This window comes from Arachis ipaensis, chromosome B06 (genome assembly GCF_000816755.2).
Source record: "Arachis ipaensis cultivar K30076 chromosome B06, Araip1.1, whole genome shotgun sequence".
Classification (NCBI taxonomy): domain Eukaryota; kingdom Viridiplantae; phylum Streptophyta; class Magnoliopsida; order Fabales; family Fabaceae; genus Arachis; species Arachis ipaensis.
In genome coordinates, this window is record NC_029790.2 from 130,102,999 (window position 1) to 130,120,475 (window position 17,477).

General features: G+C 36.7%; 2 protein-coding genes across 4 annotated transcripts; one reads left to right on the forward strand and one right to left on the reverse strand.

Annotated features, from left to right (window-relative positions):
- On the forward strand, positions 407-8,727 carry LOC107605342 (peptidyl-prolyl cis-trans isomerase CYP95). Of its 3 annotated transcripts, none has more exons than XM_016307195.2 (14): positions 407-531; positions 2,134-2,257; positions 2,335-2,389; positions 2,695-2,783; positions 3,092-3,116; positions 3,808-3,846; positions 3,981-4,098; positions 4,986-5,113; positions 5,345-5,678; positions 5,905-6,020; positions 6,449-6,650; positions 6,740-7,594; positions 7,690-7,761; positions 7,956-8,727. In XM_016307195.2, the coding sequence occupies exons 2-14, from the start codon at positions 2,180-2,182 to the stop codon at positions 8,269-8,271; spliced, it is 2,427 nt and encodes an 808-aa protein (XP_016162681.1). In that variant the 5' UTR covers positions 407-531; positions 2,134-2,179; the 3' UTR covers positions 8,272-8,727. The 3 variants fall into 3 exon arrangements, with proteins under 3 accessions (XP_016162681.1, XP_016162682.1, XP_020960817.1); XM_016307196.2 differs by lacking the exon at positions 407-531 and adding an exon at positions 2,929-2,977 and having other exon boundaries at positions 2,128-2,257; XM_021105158.1 differs by lacking the exons at positions 407-531; positions 2,134-2,257; positions 2,335-2,389 and adding an exon at positions 3,229-3,271 and having other exon boundaries at positions 2,692-2,783.
- On the reverse strand, positions 11,331-17,477 carry LOC107605343 (protein tesmin/TSO1-like CXC 2). The gene is made up of 11 exons (XM_016307199.2): positions 17,085-17,477; positions 16,092-16,249; positions 15,528-16,008; positions 15,273-15,404; positions 13,979-14,550; positions 13,801-13,875; positions 13,541-13,724; positions 13,356-13,454; positions 13,206-13,272; positions 12,498-12,663; positions 11,331-12,376 (listed from the first exon to the last, which is right to left on the reverse strand). The coding sequence occupies exons 1-11, from the start codon at positions 17,178-17,180 to the stop codon at positions 11,662-11,664; spliced, it is 2,745 nt and encodes a 914-aa protein (XP_016162685.1). The 5' UTR covers positions 17,181-17,477; the 3' UTR covers positions 11,331-11,661.

Here is a 17,477-nt window from a genome sequence, read left to right on the forward strand (position 1 = left end):
TTTCATGGGTGACTAAGTATTCATGTTACCAAGAAAAAATTTACATTTAATGAAAGTTGAAAATATGAACCCTGTACATGTATAAATAGGGATATGGTACGAGACAATACACACAGGCACACAGCAATATTAACAACAAACATTCTCTCTCTCTTTCTTATACAATAAAGCATTTCTTTACTTTCTCTCTTTGTTTATAGTAATATAATAGTATTAGTAAATACTGATAGTAGTATTTTTCTATTTATACTTTATTTTATTACCTCTTCCTTATTTATTTTACAACAAGATATAAAAAAAATATGTTCTCTTTTTTGAAAAAGTTCTCTCTCCTCCTTGTCAAGAGGGTAAGAAACCAAAATGATGAACAAGGGTAGTCCGGTAAATTCCCTGGCCAGTACAAGTAGCTTCTAGGCTAAACCCTCCTCCATATATAAAATGCCTAGGTTTTTATGCTCCTCACTTTCTTCTTCTCATCTCATCACTTTCGATACCCATTTTCCCCTTTCTATGTGGTTCTGCGTTTCTCAGGTAAGCACAATCGTACTGCTTCCTTCATCTTTCTTCCACCAAAACGCTTGTCGTTTTTCACTATAACCACCAGCTACTCTCTTCTTTCCATTCTGTACCATTTGGCGAATCTACGATTTACACTGATGAACGACACTCCTTTCCGCTCTTAAAGCCACCCCAAATTTGAACCCACTGTTCAGATTGTTGTTTTGTGTGTAGCTACACTGCGTTTCGTATAATCCTATGTGTTTCTTTTCTTACGTTTGTGGTTTTGGGCTTCATCTTTAACACTCTGTTGCATGTTTTAGGTATTGGAGCTAGGGTTTAGGGTTTGAGACCCGAATTTGACGTATCTGTTGCTTGTTCTTCTTGTTTGTTCCAATTTAGTAGGTTTGATGCCCAATGTTTGGTTACTATCATGAATTTCGTTTGGTCGATGGAAGTTTATAATGGAATTTGTTGTGATTTTATGAGTTGATTATAGATTTCTTGTTTCGGAGTGACATTAATCAGTTTTTGATTTTGTTCCAGGAGATGGGAATGTCCTCACTCTACTAAGCTGTGTAGTTTCATGTTTCTGTGTTTTATGCCTGTTGTGTCATTTCAGTTATGCTTAGAAAATAGTAGTTCATGTTATCTCTAATTTAATTGCTTGTAGGGCTGAGTCTAAAACTACTATTTACATGGGAGTTTGTTTTATAGAGCTTGTTCATTTTGGAATGATTTTGATTATGAATTATAATGCATAATGCATAAGCTTTTTTAAGCACATAAAGTTAATTTAGGAATGCACTCATTGACGACATTGGAATGAAATTCGGGTTTATAATAGCGCATATTTGTGATGTAATGCAGCCCTTAATTTGATTCTGTAATTTAGTCTAGGTACATATTTTTTATTGTGAAGTCATTCCTATTTTTAGGTAACTTATCTTGTGTAACTCAGTTCCATTGGATAGTTGATACATACCTTCTTTAAGTAGATCTGTGTTTCAGAGTGAAATGATGGATGCTTGTTTAACGATGCCATGTTAATATTGCCTCAGAGTTCAGTTCAGTGTTTAGACTGGACTGCAATGGCAAACAAGAATCCCGTTTGCCATAACTCATAACATAATTCACACTGGTTAGATAACTCCTAAATTATTCTTCTAAAATCTAATGACAAATAACACTCTAGCGACAAGTAGCACTGTTGATCATCAAACAGCATTATCTTTGAAAGAAAAAAAACTTTGAACTATACTTTTATTTCTCTTAAGAACTCCCTGTAATTTGTAGTCTGCTTTTCCCTGCCAGTTCTGCTTGCAGTCTTTGAGAATCTTCACACTTGAATAACTTGGTGAAAATATAAGTAATTTAGTCTGGAGTTGAGCACAGCTAGTGTGTGAAAATATAGGTGTATAGTGGCTTGTTGACTCTGAGGCAAAGCCATTAGTTACTTTTGCCCCACTTACTTTTGGTTTGGGTACCGAAAATATCCTGTTATGTTCGTTAGTGTTGCAGCAATTATCTTATGAACTCACATGAAGTTATTTAAGTGTTGCAAAAGGTATCTTGTATCTATCTTGCGTTGATAGAATTGACCATTTTACTCTAATTTTATAATTGATGCTTCAGATTGGTGGTTATTTTGGTTAAATCTTAAATAAAAAAAGCACCAATAATGGCAAAGAAGAAGAATCCCCACGTGTATATGGATGTTTCTATAGACGGAGATCCAGTTGAGAGGATGGTTTTTGAGGTAATTCTCCTTTATAATTCTTAGTTTTAATGATATATATTTGCAATAGTCAACCTAATGGTACGCTGTCGCTGCAGCTCTTCTATGACATTGCTCCAAAGACTGCAGAAAATTTTCGTGCACTGTGTACAGGTAAACAATTAATTTGATTTGTTTGGAAATTTATTAAATTTTGACAATTTCACGATAGACACGATGATAGGGCAAAATGATGTTTGATTCATGTAGCTGATCCACCTAGTAGAATAAGGCTTTGTTTTCTTTTTTTTTTTGGAAAATTTTATTCAATTTTACCATTTTTTTATTGGTTCTCATTTTTCTCCCATTGAGAAATTTCCGTAGTCAACTGAACAACTGAAAAAATATATAATCTTCCTATTTAACAAGCTGTTGATTCCTGTCCTGCTATTTCCTGAGAAATTTCATTATTTATCCAGGAGAAAAAGGAGTTAGCCCAAATACTGGGAAATCACTACACTACAAGGGTTCTTTCTTCCATTACATTCTGAAAGGTTCTATTGTGCGGGTATGTTGGTTCTTTTTTGTTTATTCACCTTACGTCTTGATTGTTCTTCAGTAATTTTATACAACTTTTCCACCCTTCTTTTTGTGGTTAAACATGGCTTAGTAGTTGTCCGTCTTTTAGTCAGTTATCCTGGTTTATTCTGTAGGATACAGCGCTGATGGTCACGATTGCTTTTCTTGTGATATAGATTCAAGGTTACTAAATGAGTTATACATTCTCGTAATTCTAAGTCTCATGATGTCCATAACAATTTCGTATGCATTGTTGCTCCAGGTTATATGTATTAATGGTTGGTTTTCCTTTTGCAGGGTGGCGATTTTGTCAATCGAAACGGTATGTAGTTGTCTTTGTGTTGCCTCCTATTATGAATTACTTCAATTTTTGAAACTTGAAATTTCATACGATATATTTAGTCACTTTTATTTTTTATCATTTGATCATTCAGTTGTCCGAGTTGCAAGCCTTGTTTCATGTTTCCTGTGAGAATGGTAATTTCTTTTCTAAGTCAATTAGGGACCTAACTAAACAAATTTGTTATTGCCCCGTCATTGACTTGGGGGGTACAAGAGATATGCCTTTGCAATTTTTTTTTGGGATAAAAAAATTAAGTTTTTGATATTGCTCTATTGTGGTTCACTACTAGAAGTTTCAGACATTGTATTCATAATACTATTGCTATGTATATTTTGTTTGCCCTGTTTTATGGATTTTTTTTTCTGTTTCTTGTATTTGTTTTTATTTTTTGATGTGTCATGTTTAGTAGTTAGGATTATGTTATGTTGTGGTGTTTATCACTCCTCTTCAAATTTATATTGATCCATTACAAACTTAAAAGAATTCCTGACAATGGCATATAATAGTCTTTTTTATTGCATTCTGGTTGAGTGAATGAACTAGAAGCTTGTCTTAAAGCGTCTTCTGTGTCGTTGATGGTCATATTTCATCCTTTTTGTGGTTCCATAAATCCATCATATGCTGTAAATTATACTAAACTCCTGTGTCATTTGGTTCCTGTGTTTTGCAGGGACTGGTGGGGAAAGCATATATGGTTCAAAGTTTCCAGGTGAGAATGTTAAGCCAGGAAGTTGAGCTGCATATTCTGCAGCATGGGTTCAGAACTGTATTGCACTCGCTTTTTGGCCTTTTAGGTTTTTTTTACGTCTCTCAAGTTGTTTCTGTTTTGTACTTCTGTTTCAGATGAGTCGCCTAGGCTGAAGCATGATTCTTCAGGCCTTTTATCAATGGCAATTGCTGATCGCGAAACACTGGGTTCTCATTTTATCATCACTTTAAAAGCGGATCACCATCTTGATAGGTTTGTTTGTCCGGTTCATTTTTGTAGCATTTAAGTGCTTTTATTAGATTTAGAATGTGTTTATTTTTGTAGGCTATCTATGATGGGGACCACCCTCTAATTAATGGGCCTTGCTGTTAAGGAATTAGAATTAGTAGTTGGTAACAGAGGAGATAAAAGTGTGTTAAAGATAGAGAAGGCATTTCTTGGGATACTAGTATTTAAAAGACAGAGAGGAAGGGATCTGTCAAATTCCTAACTATATCTTCTGTATCTAGGTGAGGATGTCCCATCCTAATGAAATATCTTTTCCCATAAAAAAGGAACTGTGAGAAAGCAAGACATTGACCAATTTTGGATTGTTAAGTAGGGACTTCCATACAATCAAAGTAATTGATTTAAGGGTGTTCAGCCCTGTTCTTTCTTACTATACAATTATTCTCACTTTAAAGGATCTAAATCTATAATTAGTAAGGCCTTCTAATGAGAAACTTGTTCCTTTCAATCTACTGCAATAAGCAGTTTTGAAACATTTTAGTAGGATTTGGAGAACACAGATTTTGAAACCCGTTGTGAGCTTAGCTATACAAGCTCTAGCAAAAAGCTTATAAGCATTTACAAAAAATAAATCATTTCAGGTGGCTGTCTTTGTTCATAACGTCTGAGATGTAATTCTCAGCATGTTTTGAATGCCATTGGGTTTATTTCTAAGTAGATCTTATGTAACAAGATCCAGTCAATATGTATGTATTTATTTTTTCTTTTATCCAAATGGGGACTTTGCATTAATGCATTGTTTAATTTGTGTTGGGTGGGTGATGGTGTATCCTATGATACCGAGTCGTTGTTTCTTCGGATGGGACTAGATGTACAATTTACATGTTCAAAATTGTGGAATCATCTTGCAGAAAGCATGTAGTCTTTGGCAAGCTTGTCCACGGGCATAATGTGTTGAAGAAAATTGAAGACACAGGTGATGAAGAAGGGCATCCAACTGTGACCGTTAAAATAATTAATTGTGGTGAATTCAATGACGGTAAGAATCCCTTAGCCTGTTATGGAGAACGAAAAATTCTATAATTAATATTAAAGGCAATGTTTAAATCCTATATCATCTATTGAATATTATATTCCCGATGCTTGAAAATGATGAAATGAGTAGTGTATGGAAGTGTGCTTATTTTCTCCACATAAGTGATTATGCTCTATGCAGCGATTTATGTGATCTATTTTTTATTCATCCATCTGATTCCTTATGCTCGCGCAGATGGAAAGAAGATAAATAAATCTGAAGCCAATAGTCAAGAAATGCAGCGTAAGGGAAAGCACAAAAAATCTTCAAGAGACCGAAGAAAAAGGAGAAAATACGACTCATCAGATTCTGAGAGTTCTGATTCGGACATGGAATCTTCGGAAAGTGATAGTGATTCTGAGTCGGATGGTTCTTCATCATCTTATATAAGTTCCTCTAGTGATGACAGGCGAAGGAAGAGAAAGAGGTCTTCGAGGAAGGATAAACATAGACGTGGAAAGCGAAGAGATAAACGCCGAGATAAGAGGCGCAGGAAGCGTGACAAGAAGTCAAAACGTAGATCAAAACGGTACTGAATCTGATTAAACATCTGATCACGGTTTAAATCATTTGTTCTCTTAGGAGATGACCCATATGCTTTGATGTGTGTTGCTGTATTATATCAAATATTAGTTACTGTACTTGGGAAGAACTTAATAATAACCATTGTCTAAATATACAATGTAACATGTCCTAATTGATTTCAACTATTGTCTTAACTCTTAATTTACACTGAAATTCTCGTTTGATGTTAGGGATTCTGGTAGTCTAACTGATTCGGATAGTGGAACTAAGAGTGGCAATAGCCCTGATTGCAGAAGTCAAGCTGATGGGAAAGATCTGAAGCATAAAGATCATGCGCATAAAAATGGTATTTTTTTTTTATAAATTCAACTTCCATTTTGTGTGTCATTATACGTGTGCATTACTTATGTTGAAACAAAATCTTGAATTACATAATAGAATTTTGTAAAGATTCAACTTCACAGAGGAGCAGACATCCTTTTTTTCTGCCATCTTCCCTTGTTGCCTTATAGCTAGTCATCAATTTTAAGTTTTGAAAGAAGTCAATGAAGTTCATTTGTACAAAAATCAGCTTCTTTATTTTAAATTCAAGTGTGACTCCTTTCACGACTTGAATGACTTTCACAACTAATGCAGTCCTTGCTGGTTTGTTACGTAAGTCACTGGTAAATTTGTAGCTTATGCAAGTCAATTGCTTGGATTTTGATTACTCTAGCTTTACTTTGTTGGGCAATGTTAGTAATGTCATGTCCTGCCTCTGTTTTTGCTTCATAGCTGAAGATCAGTCTCCATTAAATGTGGAGAATGAATTGCCTCTTGCACATCGGAAAAAGCGGGAGGAACTGGATATGCCAGAGGAAGAATTTCCGAAGGAGAATGGAGCACGGCGCAGCAATGGCATAGGAACCAACCATCGATCTGACAGAAGTGAAGAAAGGCAGCCTGATGTGGTTGATGATCATCCAGGGAAATCTAGGTCTACTTTCAAATCTTGTTGGACCTCAGTTATTTCTCATGCTTACCATTTCTTCCAGATGTGGTATTTTATTAAAAGGTGATGTGCAGGAGTCGAAGCATGAGTCCTAAGCGAGCTGTGAGTAAGAGTATGAGTATTAGTCCCAGGGGTGGAAACAGAAGCCCAAGCCCAAGTCCAGGCAGGAGTTTGAGCAGAAGTCCAAGTCGTAGTAGAAGCCCTCCTGCTCCATCAAGGCGGAGTTTGAGCAGGAGTCCTGCTAGAAGCATAAGCAGAAGTCCTGTTAGAAGGACAAGCAGAAGTCCAGACCGAAGCATCATTAGAAGCCCAGTGAGGGGTAGGAAGGGGAGAAGTGTCAGCAGAAGCCCCATGAGAACTCGCAATCATAGAAGTATCAGTAGAAGCTCTGGGAGAATCCGTGATCGCAGTGTGAGTAGAAGTCCTGTGAGAGCCCGTGATCGCAGAAGTATCAGTAGAAGCCCTGTGAGAGCTCGTGATCGTGGAAGTGTCAGCCGAAGCCCTGTGAGATCCCATTCTCGCAGTCATCGGAGCAGAAGTTCTCCCAGACCACCACCAAGAAGAACAATCAGTAGGAGCCCTGTGCGAGTGTCAAGAAAGAGCATAAGCCGAAGTCCAGTTAGGTCCTCTGCCAGAAGCTTGAGTAGAAGCTCTGGGAGGGTTCCTTTGAGAAGCATTAGTAGAAGCCCTGTCAGAGCCCCAAGTAGAAGTGATCGCCGCAGCTATTCTAGGAGTCGCAGCCCTGTCCGTAGGACAAGGACACCTCGTGGTAGGAGCATTTCGAGAAGCGTCTCACCTGATGCTTCACCAAAGCGTATCAGAAGGGGAAGAGGTTTTAGTGAACGATATTCTTATGCCAGAAGGTATAGAACCCCTTCTCGTTCTCCTGTGAGGTCATACCGCTACAATGGAAGAAGTGACCGTGACAGGTAGAGTTCTATCTACTCTCTCGGATTAGTCATCATCTTGAGGTGATATTGAGCTTTGGATAATTGAATGTTCTATTTTCACTTTTTCTGCTCAGATACACAAGTTATAGGAGGTATTCCCCCAGGCGATACAGGAGCCCACCACCACGTGCAAGATCTCCTCCAAGGTTATCTTTTTCTTTCAAGCTTCCTAGTTCCTATGACATTTTTATTTCTTAGAATTACAGAGATCTTGTATTTAGAGTCTAAAGGTGTGATTTGTATCTCTATCTTCGGTTCATTTATTTCTGGTGCTTGTGTTTTCCGTTCCTGATATGCCTGCCTATTAAGTAGACATGATTTTGTGAAAACCCATTTGTAGATACCGAGGCAGGAGGAGCAGGACACCTTTATCACGCAGCCCTCGTTATCGCAGTCGACGATATAGCAGAAGCCGTAGCCCTGTTCGCAGCCGTTCACCAGTTGAACCATATCGAGCTCGTGTCTCTCCTCGTGTGGAGAGGCGCATGTCCTCATCTCGGAGCAGGAGTCCGTCACGATCGAGGTCTTCTGTAGAATCACAATCTCCACGAAAAGCAAGCGGAGTAAACAGGTCAAGGTCGTCATCCGGAAGCCCAAATGGAAAGAAAGGCCTAGTCTCGTATGAAGATGGTTCTCCTGACTCAAGCCCGAGGTAAAAAATCAGTGATTGGGTGTATGGAAGCTGATTGATAGTTATGTTTTGCCAGCTGGAGGCTTCAATTCTCAAACATCTCTACTTGCTTGCTGGTATTTATGAATGCTACGTTTTCTCTTTCTAAACCACCATTTAGGTTTTCCTTGTAGTCTGTTTTAGTTTTAATTGAATTTGACATGTTGGGATAATAGTAGTACTAGAATAATGAAGTTGAGAGTGCAGTTTTAGTTGGGACCGGGGCCTTTATACATTGATGAGTGATGACCCCGAATGAGTTGGAGACTGTTGCATGATGAGTTGAATTTTATCGAAGTTATGGCCTATCCTATATTTCTGGGTTTGGGGGGTTAAACCTAATTTTGGGGTAAAACTGTTGGTTGCCATTTCTACTGTATTTTGTTAGAAAATAGTTGACTCTTATTGGAAAAAAAAATTATCTGTACTGTTTGATGGAAAATTGTGTCCCTTTTTTTTGCATGTTGATTATTCTGCACCCTCGTGTAAGAATAAAAATGGGTTCATTTATATTCGGCAAAAATCGTGATTTATCAATAATAACAACTTGCTTATATTTGAATGAGAAGATCCGCCACTCCAACAATTCATAAACCTTCATCGTTGACAACCTCAAGCAAGACGTCATCTCCCATCCATTTCCTAGAATTAGAGAAAAATACTAGAATGGGATTAATTATGTTAATAATATTCTTAATAGTGTACTACAAGGCGTATGATATCCAAGCCAAATCCAAATTCGAATATCATATATAGCCAGGGAGAGATGAACGACGTCAAACAACTTATTTATAACTGTTATTGGGTAATTTCAGCCAAATTGAATCAGGATATTAACATTTAAATATTACACAATTTTTATCTGATCCCATATGTGATTATATCGAAGTTCATGTTTTCCAATTATTTTGCACCTACTGTGCAAAAGACAAAAGTTGATTTTATCCAAAAAAAAATCTGATTGATAACGAGTGCATGGACATTAAAATTAATTAACGTGGTATACTAATAGGCTGACGTAATGTTGATATTGTTTGGCTTCCAAAGGATAAAATTGAAAAGGGGGAAATGAAGATTGTGATCACGTCTTTACACAGTGTTTGGTTCAAACGAAAATAAGGAGAAGGAAAATACGGGGAAAGAAAACGGGTGGAAAGTCAAGTCAAGTTTTTCATTGTTTGGTTTATTAAAGAAAATGAAAAGAAAAAGAAAAAAGTGGAGTGGGGTCCACGAAAAAATTTTCTCTTCGGCTGGGAGATGAAAACTAACAAGAAAGAGGAAATAGTGATATAATTACAAATTTACCCTCTATTTAATAAAAAGATCAAAATATTTTATTTTATTTTTTTTACATTTAAAAATTATCTCTTGTGCTCTTCTTAATTTTACAGCACTATCAAATTTCATTTTTTTTCTTAAATATAATTAAAGAGATTAATAATATAATTTATGAATAATTATTTACTTGTAAAATTATTTACTTGTAAAATTAATAAATTATAATTTATATATAATATAAATAAGGATATTAATGTAATTTTATTCTAACATAATTTTCTTTCTTCTCACTTTTCTTTCAAACCAAACAAAAGAAAATTTTCTCTCTATTTTCTTTCCATCCATTTTCTCTTAATCCAAACAACATACAAATAACTCTACTTTTCTTTCTATTTTCTTTCTTTTCATTTTCTTTTCTCTTATTTTCTTTCTTTCCATTTTCCTTCTTATATCCAAACAAAGTCTTAGAGTTCTTTTAAGAGAGAATGGCAATTACTAACTTGGAAGCTAAATTTTGTTAGTAACCACTAGATTGTAGGGGTTGGACTTGGAGAGCTTGATCTCCAAGATAGAGAGAGATCACCGCTCGAGGCTTTGTAGGTTGTAGCTAGTTTGCGCACCAAGTCGGGTCGAGTTTCATCGGGGTAAAGACCGACCCAATCAGTTTGGTAGATGGGAATTAGAATAAAGTGGAATCCAAGGGTGTTGGACTTGGGTTAGATTTTTCTCTGTGGGAAGGCCTTACTGGGTCAGGTGTATCTTCGGCCAATGGTTTTAGGTCGTTGGTGTAACACTGTTCCCACTGAATGATCGATCTCGTAGGTCGGGCATCGAGTGTTATTTGTAGGCTCATATCCTTTGTCCGTACTGGAATGTCCCACCAATTGTCATTTGTATGTTGTTAAGCACGCCAATTCTGAGTTGGAACGTGTTCTTGTAAAGTTGGATTTGAGGTCTTATGTACCAAGTTGCTTCCACAAAGTGGAAATATCCTTGATCTAATACTACCCTTGTTATGAAGGATTCTGAATCATAGGTGGTTATGGGTTGGTGTAAGCATATTCCTGACTTATCAGTCTAAGAATAAAGATTCTTGCATCGAGGCTTTGAAGCTGGCTTGCACATATCAGATCGAGTTACGGCGAAACAAGACGAACCCAATCCGTTTGGTAGATGGGGATCAGATCAAAGTGAGCTCCAAGAATGTTGGCCCTAAGTCAGGCGTTCCTTTATTTAAAAGGCCTTATTGGGCCAGATTTATCTAACAATTATTTTTGGTTATATATTACACATACGCCCTAATTCACACACTACCTAGAAAGGGCTCTTTAACGACATCACGTTCGTAGCTACTCTAAGGAACCCTCGTATGACTACATCAATAGACGTAATTGTCATTCTTACAGTGGCCTTTATCTAGCTAACTCATGGTTAGTTTACCCTGAATAAGTTCATCCCATAAGAAAAGGTTTTGATGGGAGGCATTGGAAGTGAGGTGAGAGGCTAATGTATGGGCGTGAGAGGGGGATTCAAGCATTTATCTGGAATAGCTTAGGAGAGTGAGAGCTGCTATAGTGCTCTAATGAGTTTCTTTCAAATTATGCATTATCTTCTCCTTTGAGTATTATCAATACACATAATTTTTCTTTTATCTCTGCCTATTTTGTGGTTTCTATGAAATTAACACCAGGTTTTGTTTAGGTGAATTGAAATGGCCACCTTACCTTAAAATGAGAATCCAGAGAGTATAAAATCAAGTAGAATCTGTTTTTCCAGGTAAAAATTTTTCCAAATGGCTAAAATAATACTGCACAGGTGATACAGACAACTTCAAATTTTGCACTGATGGTTCATAAAATAAGTCATCTGAACCTGTTTGGCACAGCTAGATGTGTCACTTAAAACTGTAATATTAGGACACATTAGATACACCAGAACACAGCACCAAATAAAAAGAACTAAAAAGGAGGGTAAAGAGAGAGAAATACAGAACTTTGTACCATGCTCATACCAGAAAAGATGCTAGCAATCATACCAGATTACATAAATCTTCTCATGACACTCGCATTGAGGGAAAACTTTTGGTTTTGGGAATCAGTTACTTGGCATTGTTACCTAAATCTTCACTGCTATTATCTTTGGATTCAACACAAGGTGTCAATGGGGGAAAGGAAGGAACAGATTTCAGTATAAATTTCCTGCCAGTTCTGAAGCCTCCAGAGGAGCTTGAACCAAGTCCGCGTAGACGACTATGGGGAGGAGAAACTCGCTTCTGGTTTGGGGAATTTGCTTTCACAGACTTGGTGGGTGTTAAACCTTCCTTCAATACATCTGGTGTTTCATCTTCCATTATGTCGAAGAGTCTGCTTTCAGAATCAAGAGATTGAAGGTGTTTTACACCTAATCTAACCCTTGGGGTATTTGGTGAACCACGCCAACGAAGAGAGCTCCCGGATATTAGGCGAATGCGTCCTTGTGATTGGGATAGAGGAATGTTTCCGCACTCCTTTGTACTAGATGTGAACAGTGAAGCACTTGACATTGATTCAGGATTTGACAAGGGAGTATCCTGAAGTATGTTAGCAACCAAATCACATGGTGATGATTGATCCATTACATCGCTGCAATCCACTTGCCAATCATAGGAAGCAGTTTCCAACATCTCATCTGTTTCCAGGTTTGCAAGAACACTCTGCGAGTTCTCCAGAGACTTGTTATAATTTGCACTTGAGGGAAGCATATCAACATTAGTTTCAGAGGAGGGTAGATGCTGTCCAGAATGAAGTCCGAATTTTGCAGCCTCCTTTCCTTGGCTGAACAAATGGACAAGGCCAATGAAAAAACAAAGTAAAAACATCAGGAAGTATGTAATCAGTATTGTAAATTCCTATCCTATAAAATATGCAAAAGGATTTGTGGTGAAAGCAGTCTTACTCAGAGCATTGCAATGATGGTGTTACAGGTGAGACATGGGGCAGGTCATACAAATCTGACTTGCTTGCCACCATTTCCAGTTTGTTGAGAAAAGCACCATCTGGTTCATTTTCAATCCTGCTGCCCATCCTTTCTTTATTGAAAACATGATCCCTTGCAACATAATCTGCAGTTTTAAAACCAAGAAAGGATGTGCATATCACATGGTCTTTAACTATTAAGCACATTGGGCTCAATTTCATATTTTCCTGAATCGATTCCATATCAGTGGGGATGAGGGGGGGGAAAACAAAATTTGAAAAAAAAAAAAAGAAACCATGCTACCAAAACTTTTGAATATCATTTCATAGCATTCTACTTACTATTACTACTAGTGGATTAGGCACCATGCCTATCAATCCACAATATTTTCGTTTGTGTTAATTATAAAATTTCTATTTTTTTGTTTGTTTATCATATATTGTAACCTTTATTTTTTATTCTAACTTCTCATAACTTCTAATGATTTATTTTTTTTATATTCAAAAACACTTCTAACTGCCATACCTTGTAATTATTTTGAAAATACATTGAGGACGAAATTTGAAATGAATTGTGATAATGGAAGTTTGTTTGTCTCAACCCCTTTATACAGTAGAGATTATACAAAAGCATACATTGTGATGTATTAAGAATTGAGAAAAGCTTATTCATAATATAAACTCTAACCTTCTTTTGTGCCATAAACATTCTTACATCCCTCACATCGGCATCCGCTAGAGCATCCGACACCAGCCTTTTTTAAATATAAAATTAGATATTAGTAGATATGGGAGAGGAAACTGGTGTGGAATTATTAGGTTATAATGTATATGCAACCTGATAACATTCACAATATTTTTTCTGACACATTGACCTTTTGCAATTGCAACCTCTTTTGTGCCTAGCTGATGAAGGTGTCATCAGAATTGCATCCTCCTGCAACGGCACATTAATCAATCAATTCATTGCTGAAATCAAAAGACAACTACAAAAGTGAAACACAATACACAAAGATCTTGTACCATATTATTTGATGAACGATCAGTGGATTGAGGGACAATCTTGGGAAGAAATGCAAGAGGATTACGGGATTCAATTTGTTTCCTTGTTTCAATAACTTTATTTTCATACTCTGGTCTATTCAAGCAGCTTTGGCAAGAACAATCATCAGCGCAATAGATTCCAGCAGCAAAACAATCACAATAACTGCAAACCGATCAAATCAGAATATACAGCTACTGCATCCTGAGATATGCCAAAGCAAATAGAGAAATTTACTTACAGTTTCAAACATTTACTCTTTTTACAGTTGCACCTTTTACAGCCATTATCATCATTGTTGCTTGATGCTCTCTTCCTAAACAAAAATGTGAATTAAGTAACCAAATTCAAATATAAAATATTTGTGTGCACATCTGTGTGTGAGTTACAAGAAAGAAAATAAAAAGTTAAAAACTGACTTTTTCTTGCTCGGGCTAGGTTGCTTGGATTCCTCAGGATATCCATCACCTGTAGGGCTTAGTTTCCTCTTATCATGGAGACTTTCAGGACATATAGCAACAGGTTCTGTAGGGCTATGAGACCCAGAAATGAAAGAATCTACGGGTAGTGAGGAAATGTTGGCTTGGCTCTCATTTCCACTATCAATTAATGATTGCCCATCTATATTTGATGAAGTTAGGCGTCCCTTCATGTTCTCCACTTTATTTATACTAATCAATGCAGATTTCTTCCCTTGTAAACAATCTGATGATCTAATACCTGTAGTTGCAGCACAACCAGGAGGCATAGCATTTACAATGCTATTTAAATGCAATCCAATGCCTGATGGCTTGGGACATGTCACAGTTGAGTTTCCACTACATCTTTGAGTAAACAAGGAAGAAGTGCCAGGTTCAGACAGCTTGACCATTTTTATTTTGATTGGAGCTGCATTTGATTTCATACAAGATTTATCACTTCCAAGAGCATTAGATGCAGCCTCCTCAAATTGTAGACACCGTCTACGAAGGCCATGATGCTTTAGAGTAACCTGCATTGACGTTTGACGGTAATAATTATTATAGACTAGAACAAAACCAAAAAGAAAAGAAGAAAAAGTGCAAGTTCATGAGAATCAAACTGCAACTTTTTGTGCTAAGATATTTCTACGATAGATAAATCATTTGTCAAGTGTTCTAATGCAACCTAGGCCACAGTAGTATCACCCCACATGACTAAAACCTATTAAAAGCAAGCAAATGGTTAAGAGTGCTCAATATTTTGTACGCTCAAAGATACATAAAGAAAATGCTTACCCAAAACTCAAGAGTACCCTAAAACATAACGTGAGATCTCACTTGGACTTCTACAATTTAATTCAAACCATTCACAAAATTTTCAGAGTTCCAACACAGGTACCGACTAATAAGCACAAAAGCAAAAAATGGGATATTTTTTTAGTTACCCATCTGCCACAGAGATATGGAGATATGAAGTATACCACTGCTGCTAATTTCCTTAAAATAAATCCTGCCATGATGCATGCAAAGTTTCATAAACAAACCAGATGGCAAGGCACAAAATTTCAAAGATTGATTGTCAATAAAGTACAAATTAGATATGAGACTGTGAAATGAACATAACATGAATAAGCAACAGATAGCGGGAAAGGAAAAGAAGTGTGAAATGACAAAGAAAATAAATAGACAAAATCACACACAAGCTGCCTCAGGAGGATTATGATAAACTATAAAAAAGAAGTTAGACAAATACCTCAGAAGCATCTTGTGACACGTTCTCAGCACCTACATGTGAGGTTGACACCATCTCATCACAATCTTCCCAATCTTTAACATCCTGCAGAGTCTGTTCGGGAAGCAACTGAGATGTACAGTCATTATTATCCTGCAGTTCATTTCCAGCACGCTGAATCTTAATACCTTGTGGATCAACAATAAAGTAACATACAAGAAAGACTAGAATGCATTAACATTAGCAGGGACTACATCAGCAAAAAGTAGGCTCTACCTTCATGCGCTTGTGCAAAGCCATTAAAACATCATTTTTCTCCCCTGTTATTTGATCATGCCCTTCAACATATGCTGGCCCTGTTTGAGCCTTATCAACTTTCTCTAACAAAATCAAAGGTTTATCTGCTTTATCACAAGGATCATCTTTGCTGTCAACTTCTGATATGCTTTTCTTTGATTGAGCTAAGTTACTCGGAGATGATTCAGTATCGTTAGATTGTTTCTCATCTGGGTTGACAGAGTACATTTGATCAATATCCACAGGATCAACCAGATATTTATCAACAGATGGCGGCGGACTGCAGTGTTGAGTAGTTGCATCATTTTTTACATCAAAATCCTTCACAGTTTCAGTTATAAACTCCCCTGCAGGTGGCAGTTCAGCAGTTGATTTCGCAGAATCACCAGGAGCTTCAATTAACTTGCCTCTATTGTCACTTTGAGATTCTGATCGACTTGATGACTGAGCACATGAAGGTCTGATATGAACAAAATTGGTCAACAAACAGCAAATGCATTGTCAATAATGGCAACGAAAATGAGCACAGTTTAAGTCACAAACCTTTCCAATAAGTGTGTTTCACGGTGACAACTAATACGCGGTGATGTGAATACAAGAGGCGGAGAATTGAGTCCAACGAAGCCTTGTGCCACATGAGAAGCCTTGGCAGGTTGCTTTATAGGAGATAAGTTGTTTACAAACCTGAAAAAGGGTGATTCCTGGAATTGGAAAAGAACACAATTAATTTCTGTCGTACTGAAAAAGAAAATGAAATAATCCAACAGAGTCCATTAAATTTTAATTATATTACTCCAGACACATGTAGATATAAATTTATGCGCAAGGATCAGGACAAGGACCCAAGAGGCAAATACCAAGACTCCATATCTATGACACAAAGCACAATGTAATCGTATGGTAGTCCTTCAATGAATCCTGGTCTTGATGGTCTAATTACTAACACCATGGCCGGGGAAAAAGACCCTTCTAGAAAACATTTCATTTAGAATTTGAAAACCTTAAAATTCAGAAGTGTATGCAATAATTTATTAGAATAACTGAACTCAAACCTAAAGAGGTACAAAAAATATAAAAATCTACTAAAAAGCAGCAATGGTTTATAAACTACTAACTTGAGCACAGACAAGTAATCTGATGGCATAGCTAGTAGCAACAAATTGAACCAAAGAAAAAGGCATAATCAAAATTAAAAGCACCATCACATCATACTAATCAACCTAATTAATCTAAACTCCAAAAATATGCTTTGAATTATCCCTCACCAAAAGTCCAACCCACCCACTGGGAATTAGACCTTCAAAATACTAAAATTAGCCATGCCAATCACTTAGAAAATCAACAGAGAAAACCCTATAACTTGAGCCACCAACATTTTCAGCAAGTCAGAAACGATATTTTAGCACCCCCTATATTCAGAGGGCTTCAAAGCCCTAATTAAAGAGCAGAAAATAAAAATTAAAAAAGATGTTGTAATTGTACCTGAGGTCAATAACAAATTAAAAAGAAATGACGAAATTAGGGAGTGAATTATACTTGAACTTGAGGGGAGTCATTGATGGCGACGGCATTGATTGTGGAGGCCGAAGAAGTTGCATTGTTCTTCGAAGGTTCTGGAGATTCCATGATCATACCAATAACAAAATAACTTCCTCTTCTTCTTCTTCTTCTTCTTACTTGCTTTGACCCTCTCTACTCTCACTCTCACTGCATCATTGTTCTCTTTTTCTCTACAGAATAAAATCTCTGTTCTCCGCGATTAATTTGCTTGTTTTTTTTTTATGTTTATTTTTGTTATTATTATTATTATTATTATTTCGTGAAGACTTTATATCAGATTTTGTTTTTTTGTGTGTGTGGAGCGTGAAATGCGACTGCCAAGTAACGTAAGTGTGCAAGGGCGGGCATTTAAAATGCGGGCGGGAATTC